This window comes from Ursus americanus, chromosome 14 (genome assembly GCF_024610735.1).
Source record: "Ursus americanus isolate L20-20 chromosome 14, mUrsAme1.1.p, whole genome shotgun sequence".
In the NCBI taxonomy this organism is placed as follows: domain Eukaryota; kingdom Metazoa; phylum Chordata; class Mammalia; order Carnivora; family Ursidae; genus Ursus; species Ursus americanus.
The window spans coordinates 3,630,886-3,655,182 of NC_142140.1; the positions used below are offsets into that span (position 1 = coordinate 3,630,886).

The window sequence follows — 24,297 nt, forward strand, 5'->3', positions numbered from 1 at the left end:
CCAGGCCCGAGTGAATTCTAATTTCTAAGTGTTGAAGGTGCCACCCGAGAACTTCGGTGCATACTGAGCCCAGAGGGAAGCCCTGTCATCTCTTCGGAGACGATGAATGCATTACTGCTCATTAAGACCCTGGCAGTGGAGCAGATGGAGGCTCCGCTCATGCGCGGGCTGACGCCGTGAGGTCCGCTTGCGCCCGCCAAGCCCCAAGGTTCCGGCCGCACCGGCTTGGCTCCTCGCTTCCCCGGGCCCCACACGCTTCAGACTTGTCCCCTGACGGGTGTCATTTATAGATAAATACTTCCAAACGCCATAGGACCCACCAGCTCCCGTTTCCTAGTATAGAGTGCCTGTCGATGGCACGGGGAAGGGGGGTCAGGACGTGCCGTGCAAGTGTTGGGGTCTATACCCCCAACAAGATGTCCTTGAGACCTCTAGGGGGTGACCATGAACACAGGGAAATCACAGGCACAGGGAAGAGCCCTGGTTTGGTTGCTGGATGAAAATCCATCCAGGTACGTCTGTCCTCAGGTCATTTGCAGGGGAAAAGCAGGACACCCCCAAGTTAAAGCCGGCAGCTGCCACTGCTACCCACCTCATCTTCCTTCCTGACGCGCTCCTTGAATACACAATGTCGCCGTGCCTGGCTATGCATCACGGGCCCAAGGAATGGAGAGAACACCGGGGCTCGTGCTTTGCTCACCACTGACCCCCAGTCTTTGTAGAATGAATGCGTTACTTAAAGGGATGAAGTGCTTGGCGCACAGTAGGTCCTTTACCCCTGCCCTTCTAGTCACACGGGTTCTGCATGGAGGACTTGATTTGAAATGGAAAGAACGGGTGAGAAGAAAGAAACCCTAAGTTTAAATCAGGTAAGCACTCCTAGGGTCAAGCCAGCCAAAAATGAAACAAAGGCCCCTCGCAGAGAGCTTTGGGGGGAGTGTACGAGCAGAATTCCGCACAGCCACGCACAGCCCTTCATGCATTGTGTGGGCAGAAGAGCCTCCACGATGGCCCTGGCGTGAGAGCGCCACAGCTCCCTTCTAGAGACACTCAGAAGCCGAAACACACCCAGGAGCCATTCTTGCCTCCCGACTGTGTATCAATAGGGAAGAAAGAAACATTTTCTATGAGCTAATTGAAGAACTGCTGTGGGCTTTCTTGTCTCTGTGATTAAGGGAAATGAGAATGTTGCTAATTAGCAGCTGGAAAATGCCAAAGAAATGTGTAAACGTCCTTCAGAAACAACTGTCTCAGAGAAGCTGCTAGGATCTGTCACCAATTGTCAACGCTCCGTGAAAAGTTCCTCCGGCGGGTTACAGGAGAGGCAGAGGGAAGAGAACCCAGTCTCCACCTGAGGTACAATGGTCTCTGCACAGGCCCAAGCCGATGGGGAGCAGACAGCCCAGGGGTCCAGGTGCCTCCCGAACACCTTATGAGGCCTGCCACATGGGAGGCTGCTGGTGCTTCCCGCAGGGCTAGGCTTGCCCTGGGGGTGTGCCTGCACTGGGCGCTCTGTCCCACTCCACAAGAGTCATGGCGGATGAGACACACGACCAAGGGCCAGCCCACAACCTAGAGAGATCTGCTGCGGCTCTTGCTGGGACCATCTGTACAACGGGGACATCGGTACTTGTCTTGACTGGAGAAGCCTAGCGTCTGCTGCTGATGGGGATGGCACAGGGGTAAACCGAGAACTGCAGCATTGTGGGACTGAATAGGCTCGTAGGTCTTCCGGGGAAACTTGACTCTGATGTGGAAATCCACTCTCGAGTCTTACACAAGTGTCCCAGCTCCTGTTTGGCTGCCTCCAGAGACGGGGCACTCACTACCTACAGGGGCAGCCCAGTCCAACACGGGCTCTTAGAAGTTCTTGTTCTTGGAGGAAAGTTCTCTCTCTGGCCGTAGGTCCATCCTCCGGGCTTACTCAAAATGTAAGGTGTAAGGTAAATGTGAGTAAAGGTGTCCCCAGGTATTGCTGGCACTGTACACATTTTTCTGAACTTGAAGCTTCCCTCTTCTTTTTTTTTTTTTTTTTTAAAGATTTTATTTATTTATTTTGACAGAGACAGAGACAGCCAGCGAGAGAGGGAACACAAGCAGGGGAAGTGGGAGAGGAAGAAGCAGGCTCATAGCGGAGGAGCCCGATGTGGGGCTCGATCCCATAACGCCGGGATCACGCCCTGAGCCGAAGGCAGACGCTTAACCGCTGTGCCACCCAGGCGCCCCTGAAGCTTCCCTCTTCTTGATAACAGGGGAGTTCTTTTTTGGGGGGGGGGGAGATTTTATTCATTTATGTGAGGCAGAGAGAGAGCATGAGAGAGAGAGCACCAGCGGCAGGGAGGGGCAGAGGGAGAGGGAAAAGCAGACCCTCCACTGAGCAGGGACCCTGACACGGGGCTTGATCCCAGGAGCCTGGGATCACGATCCAAGCCATAAGGCAGACGCTTAACTGACTGAACCACCCATGCGCCCTGTTGATAACAGGGGAGTTCTTTTTTAATCTCCAGAAGTAAAGCAAAGCAAGGCATATCTCCAGCAGTCAGAATTATTTACGATTTGAGCTTTTCCTTTTAATATGAAGGATGTGACAGTGCACTCTCATTTACATGGCAGGAGGGATGGCCAGGGAATCATTCTTTCTTTTATAAAGGGAACAAAAATGCTCTGGGGACAGCTTCCTATGATCTCTGACTTCTAGCAGCCCTCATCCTGCCTCTCACGACACGCATTTGTTCCCAGGTGCTGAGAGACAGTGTTTTCTTGCTCTGATTTAGAGACACACCTAAGGGGTTCTGCCACTTGAGACTCTGCCTCTGAGAGGAGCAGGAGTATTATGACATGCTTCCTCACCCTTCACCGAGGGACTGAACCGGCACACAGGGAAAGACCAAGGTCAATCACTGGAGAGATGTAAAAAAAGGTGAAAACAAAACAAATAACCAAAAACCAAAAACCTGAATGGTCCTATAAAGACCCAACCTACCAGAACAGTCTCAAAAAGGAACAGTGTGAATAGACCTGTAACATACGAAGAGACTGAATTAGTAATCAAAAACTGCCCAGGAAGAGAAGATCATGTCCCGTTGGCTTCACTCGCTAATTCTACCCACCATTTAAGAGTACTTATTACCAATTCTACACAAACTCTTCCAAACATAAGAAGGAACACTGCTAAGTCATTCTGTGAGGCTGATGTTACCTCGATACCCAAACAGGACAAAGAAACCACAAGAGAGAAAAGCACAGACCAGCATCTCTAGGACAATGAACATAAACTCAATAAAATACTAACAAACAGAATCCAGTTACATATAAAAGGAATTATATATCATGATCAAGTAGCATTTGGCCCAGAAATGCAAGGTTGGTTTAACATCTGAAAGGCAATTAATGCAATACATCGTATCAGTAGAATAAAAACAAAAACTACATCATTGGGGCACCTGGGTAGCGCAGTCGTTAAGCGTCTGCCTTCGGCTCAGGGCGTGATCCCGGAGTTCTGGGATCGAGCCCCACATCAGGCTCCTCCGCTGGGAGCCTGCTTCTTCCTCTCCCACTCCCCCCACTTGTGTTCCTTCTCTCACTGGCTGTCTCTGTCAAATAAATAAATAAATAAAATCTTTAAAAACAAAAACAAAAACAAACTACATCATTATTTCAAGAGACATAGAAAAAGCTTCTGACAAAATCCAATACTCTTTTGAGTATGTGTGTGAGTAACAACAGGGAGGAGATAGCTAGAGTGTATGAGGTTTCTTTCTGAGGTGATGAAAATGCTCCAGAACTGTCCGTGGTCCTGGCTTCACGTGTCTATGGGTGGACGAAACACTCCTGACTTGTATATTTTAAATAGGTGAATTGTATAGTATGTGAGTTATACCACAGTAAAGTTGGTATTAAAAATAACAAAAGGTCAGGACATCTGGGTGGCTCAGTAGCTTTAGTGTCTGCCTTCAACTCAGGTCATGATCCCGGCGTCCTGGGATCATGTCCTGCATCGGGCTCCTCGCTCGGGGGGAGCCTGCTTCTCCGTCTGCCTGCCGTTCCCCCTGCTTGTGTGCGCGCTCTCTCTCTCTGACAAATAAATAAAATCTTAAAAAAGATAAAAAAACAAAAACGAAAGGTGGGGTCCCTGGGTGACTCCGTCTGTTAAGCGTCTGACTCTTGGTTTTGGCTCAGGTCATGATCGTGGGGCCGTGGGCAGAACCCTGTGTTGGGCTCCACGCCAAGCATGGAGTCTGCTAGAGACTCTCTCCCTCTCCTTCTGCCCCTCCCCCAGCTCTTGCCTGTGTGCATGCATGCTCTCTTTCTCTCTCTCTCTCAAATAAATAAATAAAATCTTTTAAGAAATAATAAAAATCTAAAAAATAAAAATAAAACAAAAGGCAGCTAGAGGCACACAGTGGCTGTCCGTTAGAAACGGTCTCTGCTTTCCACTTTTCCACAGTCCCCACCACTCCCTACTACACTCTGACACTGAAACTAAGCATCAGGGACCAGTTAACACAGCACCTCCAGGTATGTTCCTCATCTCTGGAAACCCTGCTCGTGGCCTTTGTTTACCTTCCACCTGTCCCACTCCAGAGGCAAATAACTTTGTGACCCCCTGTGTCAAGATGGTCAGTGAATGCGAACAGAGAAATGGACTTCTGGAGCAGTCCAAAGGCAAGAGCAGAGCTGCAATTTAACTACTCTGCGTGGGTGTCACATGTGTGTTCTTGGCTGCCTGCGTTTATGACTTACGGTAGTGGTCCAACACATTCCGCAGTAAGTTTGTTTTGAAGAAAGTTCAGTTTGCATGAGTACAAACTAACTCATGGCGCAGATACGCAGACATTCGGGACACTGCTGTTTGTTTGGTTTTACTCCTTGCTACAGCTGTAGGGCTATTTTCAAAAAATGAAAAGATTTAAACAACTGAAATGCTCTACAAAGAGAGAATGGCTAAGTGCAAATGACGACATAAAAATAATCAGCCAGCCCAGGGGCGCCTGGGTGGCACGGTCGGTTGGGCGTCTGACTCCTGGTTTCAGCTCAGGTTCTGATCTCGGGATCGTGGGATCGGGCCCCACGTCAGGCTCCGAGCTCGGCATGGAGTCTGCTTGGGATTCTCTCTCCCTCTCCCTCTGCCCCTCCACCCCCCCACTCTCTCTCTCTGTCTCCCTGAAACACATAAATAAATCTTTAGAAAATATATTTAAAAAAACTCAGCCAGCCTACACAGAAACACGAGGGGAGAAGACTTAGGGTGCACCCCCCGACAAAAGCAGAATGCTAAATTCTGTGCCGCGGGCACAGCGGAGTCACTATTTGCCAGAATCAGGAGACGGTCAAGACAGGAATATGGGAAAACAGAAAAAGCCGATACACCTTTCAAAAGCAACCTTCCTTATCATTGTTCTAGTGCTACTTATATAATCACGTTTTAATTAAAAGGCTGACAGGAAACCACTAGGTAACTAATGGTACGGCTAGTTTGTAGACGTGGACGAAAGTCACGAATGACGGGCATTTCACAAACGATGATTCACAGACCCTGACGACCTTGCTGATTGCATCCGATAGGACTAAGCGCCTACTTTGGAAATAACCACTCTGTTAAACCCCAGGGCACCAGTGGTGAATTACAAGGAGCGTGGGGACAGGGCCCGCACTCACCGTGGCCATGCCCCTGGCCTCCTGGTAGACCACCTTGATGATGTCTGTGGTGCTGGTGTTGAGGAAGAAGTAGCCAGAGCCTTCTCTGATGTGCAGCTCCACCTGCGAGGAAGGGTCAGCCCAGGGGTCAGCGGCGAGGGGCCCCCGTGGGCCAGGCCCAGGCGGCACGGTGGCAGGGAAAGGACAGCGTACCTGTACGTTGGGGTGGTTGTAGATGGTCACCTCCTCGGGGCTCACCCTCACGTCCTCCACCAGGATGAGTTCTATGGAGGCCGACACGGGCACGAGAGGGTCGTACTGGAGGGGCAAGGCAGTGCCATCAGATCCAAGGCAATGGGCCAGCCCGCGGGCTGCCCCCCGAAAGAGCAGCACTAGAAACCCCGGGTCCTGGCGTCACCCCAGGGCACGCGTTATGCTGGGGACCCAAGTCCCAGGAAAACCATCGTGCTCCAAGCCCAGCCAAGAGGCCACATCCCTTTGAGACATCCAGTAATTCTGCCGAGGCTGGCACCCACCCCCCAGGAAAGCGGGGGCACCCGGCAAATGGCCAGCTGCGGAGTCGTGTGCGAGGGGCCGGGTTTGGGCAAGCAGCAAAGGCGCTGAGCGGAGGGGGCGTCCTCAGGGTGGGCTCACCAGGGAACAAGATCACCCGCACTCCCCTGGGTGGTGCCCACATCCGAGTATGGGATATGATACTGCCACATGTCCTTCCAGGGAGACTGCCAGACCCGTCCCGGCGCGGACCGCCCGTGTACTCACGCCTTGAGCACCTCCCCTGTGCCCAGCACTGTGCTAGCCCTGGCGGGGATGGGGGGTGGGGGGTCCCACAACCGCCCCCAGGCCATGATGCAAATTTAATCTAAGGTCAGGATTAAAAGGGAGCAAAGAACGACCTGCGTCAGAGCTTAGGGTGGGTTGTGAAGGCCGTGAGGAGCAGCTTGGGGGCGGGGGGACTCTCAGACACCATGGAAGTGAAGGTGTGGGCAGTATCACTAGAGGAAAGCCCACAGGCTCTGAAGGGGTAGGCCCGTGAGGCCACCCACAGCCAAGGGACTCCCTAGGCAGGCGGGGACAGATGACCCAGGGCTTGAGCCACCAGTGGCATACAGGCATGCTCCTTGAGAGCCACCTCCCCCCAGGCCAGCCTCAGTGCTGCTCCCCCTCCAATGCCTCCCTTGCTCCCCACTACCCAGAAGACAACTTCAAGTTCCTTATCCTGGCACTTAGGGTCTCCTGGAATCCAGTCCCACCTTCTTCCAGCCATCATCCACTGCCTTCACCCCACACAAAACCCAAGGTGACTGCTGCCCCTCCCTCACGATGGGGTGGGGATCATCCAGGCAAGACCACTCTTGGGGAGCCCTTCTCATGCCCCCCTCATATGCACCCACAAGCAGCGCCTCTGTTGGGGGCCCATGAGATGCTGGGGTGGGAAGATAAGATTCAACAGACCTTGACCCAAGGGTAGGCAGACAGTGGCAATGGTGTGTATGTAGGGGTCGTCTATACCATGCCGGGGGGCGGTGGGGGGACAGCTACTCAGTGTCCGGGCTCAGGGACCGCTCCGCAGACGGGCTGACATTGTGGCTGGGACTAACAAGTGGGAGGCCACCGGGTGGGGAGAGTGAAGGGAAGGAGGGGGATGGCGTCCCAGGCAGTGGGGACTCTGGGTGCCAAGTCATGGAGGCCCGAGCCACCGAGGCACGTCCTTGGATGAGGTGTGAGGTCAGGGCCGTGTGGGAGAAGAGGTGGGACAGATGCACCCAAGGAGCTCCCACAGCTGTGTGCAGGGGCCACGAGGCGCCAGGGCCAGACGGCCTTTGAGTTGGATCCTGCCAAGTGCCTAAGTGCCAGGCGTGGGGGATGGGGGTGCTGGAGGCAGGAGGCCAGCAGGAAGGCACCTGCTGTTCAGGGGAGCCCATGGCACTCGATTCGGGAATGTGTTAGTGAACAGAGAGGGCTCAGGACTCTCGGACAGTGGGCAGGACACGAGCAGAGACGGGGACTCCCTGCCCGGGGCCCGGGGAGATACCGGCTGCTCCACTCTGGCCGCGCTGAGGTGGGACTGCTGGTAGCCGGTGGCGGTGGCGGAGATGGCTGTGGTCCCCGATGCCTCGTGAACCGAGATGGCCTGCAAACCTGAGTCCAGGGAGAGGAGGGCAGACGTTCAGTTTCTGCCCTCTTGTTGCCTATGAGCAGCCCCTCCCTCCTTCTGATTTGCAGTTTTAAATCTCTGGTCCTAAAAATACATAACCGAGTTTGTTTACGCTGTGTGTGCCGTAAGAGTTACAGGCCCTGAGCGCAGTTCCACGGTGTGGCTTGGGGAGCTGCGCTGGCTGTGACTTTGAGCTGCCGATGGGCCTGTGCAGGCGGCGAGGCTCAGAGCAGCATGGGTCTCGGAGGCTGGCCGATCTGTACAAGCTGGCACATGAGAGTCCCCTGCCCTGACCCTGAGCCTCTCTGCCAGGTAACGGTGGCTTCCAGCCCTCCTCAGCCCACCTCCCGTCCGCCTGGGGTCTCACTACATTCTGTGCCCCGGCCTGGGTCATCGGGCTCCCCACCCAGCTCACCGTGCACCTTCTTCTGGCCACTCCCGTCATCTCGGGCCACCAGTTGCATGGGCAGGTCAAGCTTGACGCTGGCCAGCAAGGGCCTGGTCGACTCCCACTGGATGTTCAGAGAGCTGAAGTTGTCGAATCTGCGGCCCTGCTGGTCATAGGCGGCCAGGTCCAACAGGGGGTTGCGGTGGCTGGAGACCGGAACCTGCAAGAGGCAAGAGTCCCGCATCCTGGCCAGGCCCAGAACTGGGCACAGCCACTCTTGACTGCGCGGGGCCCCTGGACCTGGCTGGCTGCCTTTGGGGCTCCCTGGGGCCTGGTGATGGAGTGGGGGCAAGTCACTAACGACCGCTGCCCAGCCGTCGAGACGCCTCCTAGCCCTGTCCAACCTGGCCTCCTACTCCAGCCAGTGGTCCTCAAGAGGGGACAAGCCTGCTCCCCCAGGGGGGACCCTGGTGATGTCTTTTTGATGATCACAACTGCGGGGGCGGGTGCAATGGGCATCTAGTGGGTAGAGGTCAGGGGTGCTGCCTAACACCCCACAATGAACAGGACAGCCCTCAAGAAGTAAGGATCTGGCCCAAAATGTGAGCACTGCCAAGGTCAAGAGACCCTGCCCTAGAGCCCCACCCCCTCCCACCACCACCTTAGCCAGGCTGCTCTCCTTCCTGGCCTTACCTTCCCAAATCCTTGCCACCTCCTCCCTGCCCCATGCACGCCCAGCCCCTCCAGGATGACCCCCGCCCCCAAGGGTTTAATAGGAACACCAGTTACAACCTCTAAAATGTCCCAGAGTCATTCAGCTTGCAAAGCTCCTTTCAGAGCCAAGTTCTCACCTGATCCTTAAATATCCCAGTGAGATGGGAGCTGTCACCCTCATATTAAGGGGGAGGAAGCAGAGTCCCAGGGAAGAAAAGGAACAAATCAAAGGCGGCTTGGCAAATCAGTGGTACACCTACAGGGTTCAGTTCCAAACCCTGAATTACTAACCACCCTACCATTACCTCTTGCTCCCCAAGCAAATCCACCCCTGAGAACCCACGCCAAGTCGGCTTCATTCCTCCCAGATGCTGGTTCATCCCCTTCGCTCTCCACCTGGATGGCAAGGGGGCAGGCGGGGCAGGGAGCGAAGCAGGGACCCGAAGCACGTAGACATCTGAGTCCCACTGCCTGGACTCGAACCTCGGCCTCTCACCACCCAGGCAGGCTGCTCACCTCCCAGAGCCTTAGTTTCTCCATCTGTAAAGTGGGCATCACAACAGAACCCACCTCCCAGGACTCCGTTTTAAATAAGGGTCATATGAGATCATTTTAAAGAGCCCAGCTCACTGTAAGAGATGTGCAAGTTGGGAAATGGGCAGTCATGCGCAGTGGTCACCAGTGCGTCCGGTTCTCCTGCAGGCCCGGGGCCAGAAGCCAGGGCTCTACTTCTCTGGCCCTTGTGGTTAGGAGTGACTGCGTCACTCGCTTTGACTGGTGAAAGGGGAAACTGACCTAAAACACCTCCATGGCGAAGCGACCTGCCAGGCTCTCCTGCTGTCTGGCCACATTCCACACGGCAGCTCCCCCCCACCAGCTGTGTCTCAGAAGGAAAAGAACAGTGACACGAAGCCGGGTCCCCAGCCACCGTGATGCACGTGCAGCACAAGCGAGAAGAGAACTGTGCTGTGGGAAGGCCCTGGGATCTGGGGGTGCTTGTGACCGTAGCCTAGCCTCGCTTGTCCAGGCCGAGGCCATCCCCGAACTCCTGACGGGTACCAGGAGGGCTCCTCCCCAGGTCCTTCTAGCTCTCCTGCCCCCCAAACACTGACCCAAAGCATGCCGCAAATTTTAAATGCAGGTCAGCACAGGTCAGCACAATCCCCCGGGGATGCAAAGGATCTTGTAACAATTCTGGATTCGAGCCAGGAGCTGTTGACTCTGGACAGGGAGGAGAAGTGGCATTTTCTAGATGTCCCACTCTTTCCCCTAGAAGCAACCTGGATGGAAAACTAATGCCCTTCCCTCCCCCTGTGCTCCCAGGGAAGGACATTAACATCCTGTGCCAAGCATGCTTGGATCCTTCCAATGGGCGTTTGGGGCAACCACATTATCCCCATTTTACAAACGGGAAGGCTGAGGCTCAGAGACATTCAGCAACTTGCCCAAGGTCACACAGGTTTCGGGGTGGAACTCTGCTGGTCTGATGTTAAAGCCCACAGGCCTCCCCTGCGAGTGTGCGGCCTCCCTGACTGTGCGTCCCCTCCCCGGTGCACCAGTTGGGCAGGGGCTCCACGCGAGCCCCGGCTAATCAGTCTCCCGGCACACAACTGGCGCTCAGCCGCAGTGCGCTGAACACAGGACGACCCGTGCCGAGGACTGGGGTCAGGCCGGAGTCTGGTTCTACTTTGTCACTCTGACGGGTCAGCTCCGTTCTGGTGTCTGGCCTCGTCCATAATTTACTCCGCAAACACATCTTGGGTGGCCTCTGGCTTTGGAGAGGTATAAAATTAAATTGATCTGCACCCGGGATGCATGGCACAGATAGATCTTTCTCAAGGTCCCCTAGTGAGGTCATAAATCGCAGGGGCCATGCCCGAGCGGCTCATAGCTCGGCAACTCCAGGCCTGATGGATGGCCCAGCAATTCTGTGTCTGAGGTCCATTACTTCCTGGCGAGTGAGATCTACGACACGCAAAAGCCCATTCAGAGCTGTGCTCCGCTGCCTGACTGTCATCTTTCAGTCAAGAGAGACAACCCTGCGCTGACCCAGAGGTCACAGCCAACAGACAGCCAGACACAGCTCACTTGGCAAGCACCCCGCGTGTGAAGACAAGGAAGATGCCCGTCGATCTGCCTCGTTTTTTTCTTCGATAATGAGAAGGTGTGGCCAGCCTGGGCTCGAACGGGCTGGAGCTGAGGGGGCACCTGCTCTCCAGTCTGTACCCCCCACTCCCCGTACCTCCAGCCTCCTTCCTGCAGCAGCACCCCACTTGGCTCCTCCGGGCATTTGGGGCTGCAAGAGTCAGGGGCAGAAGACACGGGGATGTGGGCACGGGTGCTCGTTCCTGTGTTCATTCATCCATCACATTACTGATCTCCTAGCACGAGCTGGGCCCTCGTCCAGAGACTCACAAAGAAGGAAATAAACGTGCAAATTCTACAGCAACGGACGATGTTAAGAGCTCAGGGGCAGGGGGAGAAGGGAACCAGAATATGAAATGTTGAGGAAAGGGAAAAACTTTGGGTGAGGTCTAAAGGCTGCACACGCCCTCCCAAGGGGTAACATTTGAATAAAGAACTGAAGGAGGCAGGGAGGGAGGGCTGGGGCCATAGGAGAGGACAGAAGTCAAGCCAGGGGGAACAGCAAGTCAGGGGTGCAGGCAGGGCAGGTTCCGGGGTGTTCGCAGCATGATGGGGCGTCCCAGCATGGGTGGAGTGTGGGGGGGTTAACGGGGGCGAAGACTCAGGGACTGTAGGTCACAGAAGGGGATTGGCTTTTGCTCCAAGGGAATGGGAACGCTGGCCGGGTCTAAGCAGAGAATAAGATAAGAAGCGTTAACAGTCGCCACTCTGAACACCTTCGGTCTGCTCACGTTTGTCCCCTACAATCCTAGGAGACCCCTGTCACCCAGGGCCACTCAAGGAGGAATCCAGACCCAGCCTTCAGTCCCCAATGACGTCAGCTGCTGTCTGACTCCTGGCCTCACACCTAGTGGACCAACAGGCCAGGTTTTCCAGAAGAGTCCAGACTTAGCATGACTATATTCTTCAGGGATAATGGGCTAAATACATGAAAGTGATTTAAAATGTGAAGCTTTCAGGACATTCATCTCAAGGGCCCCCAAAATCAAGGAGAAGAACTCAGTCCTGAACACACAGATTTTCAGCTTGGGAGTGACAGCCATCCACTCCCCGCCGCCAACACCCAGGCCTGAGCTAGGAGTGAATGCGGCTTCGTGGGGACAAGCCTCTGGAGCAGCTCTCGGCTCGGAGCCGGTTCTCCTCACCTGTCGAGAGGAAACACAGGTAGGTACACCTTGGCCGGTGGTGGGGTAGGTGGGAGAGGGCTCCGAGGCTGGGCACAAAGAATCCTCGCTTTGTGCTGGCTGCTGACAAGGCAGTGACCCCTAAGGGACCAGCATAGGAGGCAGCAGAGGGGCTCCCCCGGCCATGCACCTCAGAGCTGAGCAACCAGGGAAGCCTGAGAGAAGGCAGGAGCCCACCAGAACAGCAGGAAGACAAGTCAACTGAACTTGCAGGGGACATGGAGGACGAGAGGCAGAGAGACACACACCAGCCAGGCAGAAACGTTGCCAAGTCCTAGACACGGGAGTCTGGGAGCCCCCACAGGGCTTCAAAGAAATGTACTTGCCCAGACACAAAGCTGTGCTGCTTCTTTACCCATAGGGGAGTCAAACCCAAATCTCTCTGCCCAGTGGGAGAGGCGGCCCACATAAACAGCTTCGGAAAGCTTCCGTCGTGTGCACGGAGTCCTCTCAGGGCAAACAGCAAGGAGCTAAGAGGGTCCTATCCCTAGAGGTGGCTCCAGGAGACACAGGGCCCCTCAGAAGCCACCGAGGCCGAGGGCAGCCAGACATGCCTCAGGGCTGATCACCAGGCCAGGGCTGGGAGGAGAGAAGCAGCTGCAGGGGCTACAGAGGAGGCACTGAAAACTTGGAGCTGGGCAGATCTGGGTTCTGCCTCTGGGACCCTGCCTACCTCTGAGCCTCATGGGCAAACCCATGAAGGGGATGCAAGAAGCCTGGCCTCCCGGATAGTCCTGGTGATGGGGAACGAGGCATACAGGTGAGAGCTCCTGGCACATACCACTGTTCTGATTACCATGTGGGCAGCAGGGACGCAGAGAGCCTAGGCTAGCCTCAGGGCCTTTGCACTCGCCATTCTACCTGCCTGGGACACCCTAACTTCAGCTCTTCTTGGCCAGCATCTCCTGACTACAGGGCCTGACATGGTAGGTGTCCTCCTGACAGAGGCCTTTCGTGGCTCCGTCTGGCGTGGCCTCCACTGGTAGCTGTCCTGCACCGCCTCCCACGCTCCACGGCACTTGCCACCTTCTGTCCTTCTTGTCTACTACCTGTGGGCCTCCTGGTCTCCTGTCCCCTCCGGGTGCCTCACCTGTCCTAAGTACTCTATATTCTCGAACCCAGAGCTCTATGCCCGGCACACAGAAGGTGCTGGACAAGCACGTGGTGAAGGAATGCGGAAAAAGCACCCTGCCTGGTCTCTGCTTCTGAGAAGGGACTGGGGGCTGGGGCTGGCCGGGAAGGTGTTCGTGCCCCTGACCCTGAACAGGAGGGCTTCAAAGTCCTCTACATCTGTCTTCTGGACTCTGGGTGTCCTGGGTGGAGGGCTAGACTAGCCACAAGCCCAAGGGGACCAGACCTGTGGGGTTCACCTTCCATCCCTGCTTGTCAGAGCAACCCCCAAGTGACTGTCTTCCCCCTCCCACGTCTACGTTTGAAACACAGCCCCCCTACGTGCCCCCTGCCCACGGAGAATGCTGCAGCTGGTCACCACGCCTTAGCAGCCCCCGCTCTGACCGCACACGCACTGCCCACAGACCACAGCCCCACCTCAACGTCCCCAAGCCCCCAAGCAGAGAGGGGAGCCGCGTCTGGGACCAGAGGCGCTCTACCTCCACCTGGCACTGCCACGAGCATCTGTGACTCTAGGTGAGCCCCTCGCCTCTCTGGGCCTTCGGCCCCCCGATATGTAAAAGCCGGCCAGGAGCAGGCACTGAGCGGGGGGCTGAGCACGGAGGCGAGGGTGCAGCGCTGACCCGCCGCCCTCCTCGAGAACTGCTCACTTACCACCGGCTTGTTCTGCTGTAGCAGTGGACACGACAGGTCGAGCTGGGGGCTGGCATAGACGGGGGTCAGGGTGAGCCTGGAGGGCGGGGCGCAGACGAACTTCACCACGGCAGGCTCCAGCGCGGGGTAGGGGTTGGTGACGCTGGGCTTGTTCCCCACCGAGAGGGCGATGACCTGGTAGAGCAGAGGAGCCCTTAGAGTCCGAGTGCCTGCTCCACTGTGAGTCTGGCCTTACCACCCAGCTCCCTTGGACTCAGTTTGCTGCTCTGTAGAATGGGCAGATGAGACCTGCACCATCAGGGGCTTACAAAGGTCCAGTGACATATGCATGGGGGCGTGCTCTCTCAACATGAAAGAGGCCTTCGGACAGGGGCTCTCGTGCCCTCTACAAATGCTGGCCGAACCACAGCCTACTCCGTGACCCAGGGAGGAGGGGGAGCAGAGATGCCTCACAGCTTCCCGGGACCCTCCGAAGACCCCATAGTTGTAGAAGCGAATCCCCAAGCCTGTGGGTTTTCAAATGAGGAGCCCACGCTGACCTGGAAGATCATTGCAATGAGGTGCAGGTGCAGGGGGGCGTGTACTGATGGACAGAGGCCTGCACGGCAGACGGACCGGAGGAAGCACTGCGGGGGGCCCAGCCTGTGAGGATGGGGGGACTCAGCCTGCGCACCCTCCTTCTCTTTGAGAGAAGCTCACTTGGCTGCTGCAGGGGCCACAATTAAAGATGCAACAAAAGAGGAAAATTTAAGTCTGCTTTTAGAGCTGGGGCCTCGGAAGTCAAGCCCAGGCCTGAGTTTTGCAAGCACCCCAGCTCATGACCCATCCCGAGGGAGTGCCCCAGGCCCCTCAAAGGACACATGCTCTCGAAGGACCCAGTGGTCCGGTCCTAGAGCCCCTCACCCCTCCTGACCACGAGGCAGGACAAGGCGTGGTTTCCACACTGACCTGCAGGCCCTCGGCCTCCACCGCAATGCCCCCAAGGAAGTGGCGGCCCAGGGCACGGGAGTGGGAGCAGCCCGGAAGTGCCTCCGCTCAGAGGGCCGACTCCTATGGCCCAGTGGGGACACGGGTGACCAAGCCAGCCAGGGAGGAGACACTTCTCTAACTTACTTCCGGACTAAGTTTATTTTCTTAATCATTTTTCATACTGAATTTTTTAAAAAAATATTTAATTAATTTTTTTTTTAAAACAAAGCCAGTGGGAATCAGGGCCTTTCACTGTGCATCTTTTCTGTTCACACCAAGGCAGTCTGGGTGTGGCGAGCTTCACAAGGGTACCTCGGGTGATGTGTGTGTGTGCGTGTGTGTGTTTTAACAGCAACTGACAGTCTTTGCACTATTGCACGTGCAAGGGCATTCTCCACTTCCCTAAAGACATGGGCTCTCTCCTATCTTTCTTGATCCTCGCTGGCCTCCCACCTTGCTTTTTGTTTCCCGGCTCCGGGACACCCTGTGAAGGGCAGGCTACACCCCTACTATCAGCAGAGTGAGCACTGGGCCCTGAGCCTCCAGGGTGGCAGGCACGGGGGCCGGATGGGCTAGCTGCCACTCTCTCCAGCCCCCTCCAGCCCCACAGACGTGCTAAGTCCACCCAGTCTCCGAGTTTCTCCGGTTTTCAGCATTGTGAGAAACGAAAATTGAGGGATTTCACCGAAAAACATATTGGGGTTCCTGGCTCATCTTGAAACACCGAAAAGATCTGTCAAACCTGGGCTGAAGTCTCGCTCATTAATGCTATCTGCCTGACCCTGGAGGCCCCTGACGATGACCCGCCTGGGTCTCATCCCATCCCCCACTCAGGTGGCGGGCAGTGATGAAGCCCAGAGAGAGAAGAGGTCACCCCAGTATTGGAAAGGGAGAGGGCACTAGCTAGCTCTAGCAAAGCTGTCCTGTACTGGCAGGGTCCCCAACTGCTGTACCCCGATCAACCTGCCTATCCACTCAGGCATGCCACCTCACTGACCCTCAGTTTGTCTGTCTGTGAAATGGTGCTTTAAGCACAGGAGGGTACTCAGGGAACGGGACTTTACACCCCTCCCTCTGGAAAAGATGCATCTAGGGATGGCCACCCTCTCACCTGCTCGCCCAAGGCCTGGCAGGTCACGAGGATCCAGTGTTGCTGGTAATTCCGGGAGGTAGAGGGCCCAAAGAGAGCCAGACTGATGCTGTCTGTGTCCTCGGAAGTGATGTTCCGGAAGAACTTGGAAGGCTCAAGGACCCAGGGTTTGGGACCTCCTTCAAACAGCATCTCCTTGGAGGAGCCAAGGGTCACCAAGGCGACAGAGGAGGGATCCACAGCCTGGGGACGGAAAAAGGAAAGTCAGCATTCCTCTGCAAGACACGTGCAGGGGAGGCCTCACCCTGCCACCGACTTGCCCCTGCGGAGGTCAGACAAGCCCCAGCCCCCTCTGGAGCTCCGTCTGCTCATCAGCCAGATCCGAAGCATAAGAGTGCTCTGGAAGGAACGGTGTGCTCATTCTGATATACTGCTGGGGGTGGGAGGTAAACTGATCTGCCTCTTTGTAAAACAATCGGTAAAACCCTTGCAAATATGCACAGTCCTTGAACCAGGAACTCTTCCGGAATCTAGCCTAACGACAGAACAGGAAGGAGAGAAACAAGTGCACGCCAAGGAGACTTTCATCACACTATTATTTATTATAGCAAATCATAGGCCAATAATTTAAAAGCCACAACGCGGGGCTGGTTAAGGAAACCTGGTCCGTCCACACAACAGGAGGTGACGCGGGTCCCTAAAGCAGTATTTATGAAGAGCCTGATACAACACTGACTGTAGTGTGATCACGACCGTGTTTTAAAAAGCATAAAGCAATCCTACAGAGAAATACACCAGACGATGGGGGGGATCCGCAGACGGCCTGTCTTTGCTGGCGACTTGTTTTCCTCTTTACTCCATGAGTTTCCCACACTTTCTATAACGTATGGAGGAGCTTCGGGGCCGGGGCGGGGGGGGGGGGGTGCTTTTTTTGCCCGTTTTGTTCCCGGCACCTGGCACAGTGCCTAGCACGTAGTCAGTGCTCAGTCATTACCTGTTGAAGGAGAAAGTGAACACTAAGTCCTAAAAGTACCCAACAAAGGAAGGATGAATTACATTTGTTTTTACAAAAAGCTCTCATCTGCTTTCAGGGTCTTTGTGCTCAGGGTCCCGGGCCGCCCTGCACGGGATGGTGGCTGAACTGAGGGTCTGTGGGAAACAGCAGGAGGGGGACAGCACCTGCAGGAAGATGAGGTTTGCTGCGCACGAGGACATCTCCCCTCAGACACAGTGGGGGTGTAAAGAAGGGGGGCCCTCGTCCTGCAGCCTTGCTCCCTCGCTCCCTGCTGGGGCTTGTCTGATCCCCTGCTCCAAAGGGTCACACTGAGGTCGCCCCGAGTCCTTATTTGTCAGCCAGGCTCGCTGTTGGACACCCCTACTCTAGCCTCTAAGAGCCACCAGAAGTCCCTTCCGAAAATACAGATCTGACCATGTCACTCCTGCACGAGACCAATCTGTAGCCCCACCTGCCCTCAAAGAAAGGCTCCGTGAGTCCGGATTCGGGCTCCCCCAGCCTGGCACTCGCCTCAGCTCTCCTAGTCCCACCTTCAGTCTAGCCTGTCTCCAGGCCCTCACAGAAGCTACCTGCTGCCCTGGTCCCCCTACCCACTTCTTCCTTCAAGAAGCCCCTGCCTCCTCCCTCACCCAGTGATGTCCAGCCTGCCAGGGCCGACGGTCTCTTCTCTGGCCCCTGCCTCGCCTGCTGTCATTGAGGAAATGATGGGTCTGGGTGTCTGTCTCCCTCACCAGGAGATGGGCTCGTGAAAGGTAGGGCGTGTCTGTCTCCTTCTGTATCCACAGAGTGAGCAAACCGTATGAGGAATGAAAGACCACGTAGAAAATAAAGATGTTTAAAAAAAGATGGAGGAAATTATGACAACTCGGTGATACTAGTTCTTAACCATGTAATTAGCAAAAATCTAAAAGTTTGAGCATATGCTCTGAGGCGCATCTGGAGAGAAAAGTGCACCCTTTTTAAAAAATTAATTCACTTTTTTATCAAGATATGATTGGCATAGGACATTATATTAGTTTCAGGTGTATAGCATAACAATCTGATATTTGTATGTACAGTTGACCCTTGAACAATGGAGGGGTTCAAGCTGCTGACCCACCAAGCAGTTGAAAGTCCATGTGTAACTTCTGACTCCCCTATAAGGGGATGGAAGCAAGACTTCCGAGGATCCTTCTGATATAGGTTTAACTTTGGAACCACAGAAACAGCTTACATAGGCATTAAAACAAAATTAAAAAAAAAAAAAAAAACAACGCCAAAAAGCAAGCCCTAAAGCGGAGAAGCAATGGAAACAGACCGATCTGACGGACTGACCACTGTAATGCTGCAATGACTGAGCCGCACCAGTCCCCTGCTCCTGGCCTCAATGACCCCTAACCTCTCACGATTCCCAACATCTTTCAGAACAAGAGCTGCAAATACCTGTCACCCTGACGGCCTTGCAACCACTGGCAGGACGGGGGTGGGCGTGTGTGGAGCTGGTTCCTAAGGTGCAATCTGCACCAGCCAAACAAGGACGCCAGGATCGATTAGCAATGTCTGCTGTGGGCACGGATACACACAGGTGCCACGTCTGCGTCAGACTAGAGTCTGCACGGGCGGGGGCTACTTCTAGTGCAGAATGGCTAGCATGCTGGGAGTGTGGAGGCTGCTGTTAACACACATCGAGTGAGTCCTCAGTTTATTGCCTAGAACACGCAGAGTTACGTGCAGGTCCGGCTTCCCCAGGCTCTCCTCTCCTGGAACCCTTAAAGCCCTGAGTGTTCGTGCCACTCTGGGCCGAACACCCAGGCTCAGACCCCTCTGCAGGCAGAGACCAGAATGTGTTGCTGCGATGTCATAAGGACTATTGGGTCAGTGTAGACTGGACTGGAGTCTACACTGACCCACTCACCAGGGCCCCTGAACTTCCACCCAGCTTGTTCCATGTGCTCACCCCCCACAGTGGCTGGATCCCCATCCTCCAAATGCCCGGAGCCCAAAGTCCTCACAGGTAGAGACTGATGACCACTCGGCTGTCACCTGCAGCCCCAGCCCTGGAGCAGTGCCCTGGCCAGTGGCCACCTCCGTATGGATGGGAGTCACCTGCGGGACAGCTTTAAGGTGCACCCACCCTCCAGGATGGGGACAGGCGGGCAAGGTGATGACCTGCTGAGGCCTATAGGGCACAGGTCCTCTGGGTTGGGTACTTACACTAAACCCTTAGCAAAGACAGGACATCACTTGTCAATGAGAATTCTATCCTTTGAACTTGTTTTTTTTTGTACAATATGGATGCTTTCCTGAATTTACTCTTGCTTACCAGTTCTCCAGGCGTCCCTCCATGCACACGTGTGCCCGTGTGTACACACACACCCAGTTTCAAAAACCCGGGGCGCCCCCTCCCACAGACTCTAGCTTGCTGCGTGCCCAGGTCTTGAAACCATCCGAAGAGCCCTTTCCTGCACGTGACTGGCTAAGCATCATCAGGGCTGTGGCTTTCCCTCCTCAAGACAGCCTCATGGCCTGCGTCACTCAGGCCTCTGCTCAAACTTCGCCTCTTCGGAGACCCTCTCTGACCCCTTCAGAAAGAACCTCCTGTCCCTGGCTACCCCCTGTCCCAGCTCAACCCCCCTTCTCACTACCTGCCACCATTTTCCATATAGGCATTGATTTCTCTGTCCCCACCACTAGAATGAAGTTGGTATTGGCCAGCTGTGCGACCTTAAGCAGGCTAACCTCTATAAGGTTCATCCTCCCTATCCAGTAAAATGCATACGACAAGAGCCCAAGCCTCACGGGATTACTGTGTGGATTCAAGGGACCATGAACGAAAGCCCCAAATACATGTCCAGCGCATGCTCAATAAACGGCCCTTGCTCTCCACCGTCCTTACCATTAACTGTCATCCCCATTTTATAGACAGAACACATGAATCCCAGCAAAGTGAAACATGCCCAAGTTCACCCAGCCTGCTCCGACTCAGATGCCTTATCCTTCCCCAAGTCTCAATAATACAACCAGAAAAACTTCGCTGTGGGCAAAGCAGGTCACTGGAAACGCGGCCAAAGGGTTTATTTCCCATGACCAGCCCAGAGGGGAAGACTGTGTAAAGGCACCACGTGGCCTAGAATGAACAGCTGGAAAATGATGAGAGATCACCTTCACGTGTAATTCTCTTCCCATTCGGGCATAAAAGTGTCAGAGAACCCTGTGCCGGGAAGAAAGGTGAAAAATCAATACCGCTGCTGAAGGACCCTCAGAAATCCCACGCCACTCCTCGGTGACTGTGAAAGCGCAGATATTTGAACTGGCCGCCCCAGAGAGGAGAGGGCCCTGCACCTCAGAAGAGACCTCCACTCGGGGCCTTGGCATCCTGGTTTGCAGAACAAGAGCGCGAGTCTAGACATCAGGAGGCCCTTCGCTCGGACAGCCTACACTTCCGGCAGACGGCATCCACGCGCCCCCTCGCAGGGATGCTCACACTTGGTCTAGGATCCAGAGGTGGAAGGAGAGGGGTGGGGCGGGCAGAAGTTAGGGCCCCACCGCACCTGGCTGTCCCAGAGGCTCAGGGTTGTTGCATTCAGTCATACTGATGCAGCGGGAATGGAGAGCCAGGTGGGGTCCCCAGACCCAAGCACGAGGGACTCCCAGGGAGTAACCTGCACGTGGGTCGGGGGACGCCAAATCCCTGCAGCAGACGAGGAGTAACCGGCATGCTGACGGCAGAGAGAATTAGGTAGCCGGCAAACACAGCCCCTCCAAGGTCCAAACAGAGGAGGTTACATGTACGTCGAGGGGCAGGGTTGAGCGGTGCCCATCTTACGTGTGGACCTGATTTTGTCCTCCCCTGACCTTCAGCAGCTGTCCAGTGCTAGGTAAGAAGAGAATATCCCACGCCTAACCCAGCATTCAAACACCTCCTTGACCCAGGAAGCCTTCACAGCCTCCTACATCACCCGAGAGACACTATTTCTAGTGCCCTCGCCAGCCAAGCTTCCTGCAACCAGGCCCTCCTTCTACTTCTGTCTTCATCGGTGACCTGTCCCCCTTGGGGCTCTGCATTCCCTCTACCATGCTCACTGCAGTTGTCTGAGCACCCGCCTTCCCCACAGAAATCCCACCCAGGGCACAGTGTGGGATTTCTCCCTGCATCTCTATCTCCCCAGCCTGGGCTGTGTACCAACTGTGTACCTACCCAGGGATGATCTGCAGAGAAAACTGGTGAATGGACAAGCAGTCATTAAGAGTTGCTTTCCCAGTTTCCATACTCCTCTCTTCTTTAGAGAAAGGACCCCATTTTGATAGGATAGGTAACTGTCCAGCTAAAATATTTCCCAGCCTCTGCTGAAGATAGGTGTGGCCAACGGATTAAGTTCTGGCCATTGGGATGCAGGTAGAAACTGTTCCTTTAAACTTCTGACAAGGTTACTAGAAGAAACTAACTCAGTTGGGAGGAGAGCTCTTTCCTCTTCTAGCTACATGGAATGCAGATGTGATGGCTGGAGCTCCAACAGCCACTTTAGACTGTAAGGCAAACTTGAGGATGAAAGCCATGTACTAGAATGATCAAAGATAGAAACCTCGATCTCTGATGACTATGGAGCCACCACACTATCCCCTTGTGAAGGTTCTCATGTGAAAGAGAAATAAACCCTCTATTGGCTAAGCCACTGTTTTGGATTTTGTTATGTGTACATAAATCTGATCTTAACCATTAATCAACAGAAAAAAGATAAAAGAAGAGATCTATATCCTTCTCCTATAATGCGTCAAGTCAGGAAACCTTGACTGGGGACATGGGAACCCAGGAGTTCAGAGGTGAAAGGCTCCATCCAACCTCACCGAACCCGCTTCTAATGAGTAAGAGGGGAAAGAAACCCGCTACCACAAACCAAGGGGACCAGAGCTGTCCTAGAGCCTGACGCTGGGTGTCAGGGAAATGCGGCCCTGACTGGCCAGCCTGGGAGGCCCCCCAGGACAACCCTTTTGGCCTCCCCTGCAGGACAAGCCAACTCACCTTCCCTGTGCCTGTTCTCATGAGATCCGCCATCCTGCTACAGGGCAGCCGCTGTGTGAACCCTTCCCAACCACCCTGGGAGGAAGGTCTGGTTCTCTCTTATCTGCATTTTAATAACGAACCCTACTGAGCACTCCACTACCTTCCAGGCACTGTCCTAAGCCTATTTCGTTCATTAGCTCAGCTAACCCTCACCACAACCCCATGGTTCAGGTGTTGTAGTAGCCTCATTTTACAGGCAGGGAAACGGGAGGCCCAGAAAATTAAATTAGCCAATGCCACAGAGTTGGTGTCAGACCCGGACTCAAACTGGGGAGCCAGTGTCAAGCCGAGGCAGTGAGCTCCAAGTGCAGAGACTTTAGCTGCCTCCGGCCGCAGATGGACGAAGACAGACTCACACTCCAGCTGGCTGCCTGATGGCAGGCACACAGCAGAATCCAGACCTGACCCGCGTCTCCCAGACCCAGAACCGGCACCCCGTGCCATCCTAGGGTTCCGTGGAGACCCGGCAGGATGGCTCTGGAGTGGACCAGAGGCCCTCCCGTCCTGATCCCTGCAGAGAGCGTGTCATCCACACGCACGTTAGCACTCACCGTCTGCCATCGGGGAGGCCCTGCTCCTTCCACATCCTTCCTGACTTCAGACAAGAGGGAGCGGCAGCCACTCCAAAAGCTATTCTGACCAATCGGGGTTTTAATACGAATTTGCCAGAGCAAATGAACTACTCGCATCGGGGGAGGAGGAGGAGGGCAGGGACCCCGGGCTCACCCTCAGGGGCAGGTAGGCAGCGATGGTGATCCGGGCGCTCAGGTGGGTGGGGCCATGCCTGTAGCTCACGAGGAGTGTGGTGTAGCCCTGGACCTCTGCTCTCACCGTGACCCCACTGCAGTGCTCAGATCCTGGCTGCAGCCTCCCTGCAAGAAGAGAGCCAAACGGTCACCGTGAACTTGTCTTTGCCTGGAAACCATGACAGGCTGACAGCCCCTCCTTCGTCCTGGGCTTGACAGGCAATCTCATTTTTGCAACTTAAAAATTTGAAGTATAAGTCCCATACCAAAAATACACATAGCATAAGCATACAATTCACAGTGATGCCCCCCCCCACACACACAAACTTAACACACCCTGTATCTAGGATCAAGAAACACGATGACCTAGATCCCTGAATCTCCCATAGATCTTTCTGGTCACTAGCCCTTCCCAAAGGAAAGCCACTGTTACTTCTCACTGCCAGCTTAATTTTGCTGGCTGCCGTGTTTTTCGTTGTTTTTTTTTTTTTTTTAAAGATTTTATTTATTTATTTGACAGAGAGACAGCCAGCGAGAGAGGGAACACAAGCAGGGGGAGTGGGAGAGGAAGAAGCAGGCTCATGGCGGAGGAGCCTGATGTGGGGCTCGATCCCAGAACGCTGGGATCACGCCCTGAGCCGAAGGCAGACGCTTAACGACTGCGCCCCCCAGGCGCCCCCCACGGCTGCCGCGTTTTATACGTAGTGAATCACGAAGCGTAAACTCCTTTGCGTCCGCCCTCTTAAGCTCAATATCGGTGCTGAGGGGCCTCCTTATATCTTGCACGGTGTAGACGTCTTATCCACATTTGTAGTATGACTGCACTGTGTGAACAGACAGCGGCTAAGGTCCCCCTGCTACTGCAAACATCTGGGTTGTTCGCGGCGCGGGGCTTTGACGCAGGGTGCTGCTGTGAATGGGCGTGCGTGCGTGTTTTCTGGGGCGGATGCATTCCGGCATTTCTGTCACGTGTGTCCCTAAGAGTGCGGTATGTTTGCCTCCAGTCCTTACTGCCAGGACCATGGACATGCTCGCTTTTCATCATTATTGCCAAGTACCTTCCCCCAACACGGACGCTTCAAGTCATACTGCTATGAGAAGCTACGCAGCACCCCCGCCAATACTTGGTATTTTCCACAATTTTTTAAAAAGCCATTCTAGGGGGAGGGTAGCGGTATCTTACTGTTTTCTTTCCAAACGTTTAAAAAAAATTCTACTGTGAACCCCCACGTACCCATCCCCTAGATTCTACAAAGAACGTGTCTCTGTATTTCTCTTACTGCAGATCAATCCTCCCCCTACCCACCCATCCACCGATCTTACTTATCAATGCATTTGAACGTAAGTTGCAGGCATCGGCACACTTCATTCGAAATGCTTTAGTTATGCATAATTATCTCCAGTTCA

General features: G+C 54.7%; 1 protein-coding gene across 1 annotated transcript in view; it reads right to left on the reverse strand.

Moving 5' to 3' along the window:
* Positions 1-24,297, reverse strand: part of NUP210 (nucleoporin 210) — a 103,852-nt gene that overhangs the window by 32,977 nt on the left and 46,578 nt on the right. Inside the window, exons 14-20 of the mRNA XM_045812304.2 lie at positions 22,871-23,016; positions 16,110-16,331; positions 14,030-14,203; positions 8,229-8,421; positions 7,691-7,797; positions 5,851-5,955; positions 5,659-5,760 (exon numbers count right to left, since the gene is read on the reverse strand). Of these exons, the coding sequence (XP_045668260.2) occupies positions 5,659-5,760; positions 5,851-5,955; positions 7,691-7,797; positions 8,229-8,421; positions 14,030-14,203; positions 16,110-16,331; positions 22,871-23,016 (1,049 nt within the window). The remainder of the gene's footprint in view (positions 1-5,658; positions 5,761-5,850; positions 5,956-7,690; positions 7,798-8,228; positions 8,422-14,029; positions 14,204-16,109; positions 16,332-22,870; positions 23,017-24,297) is intronic.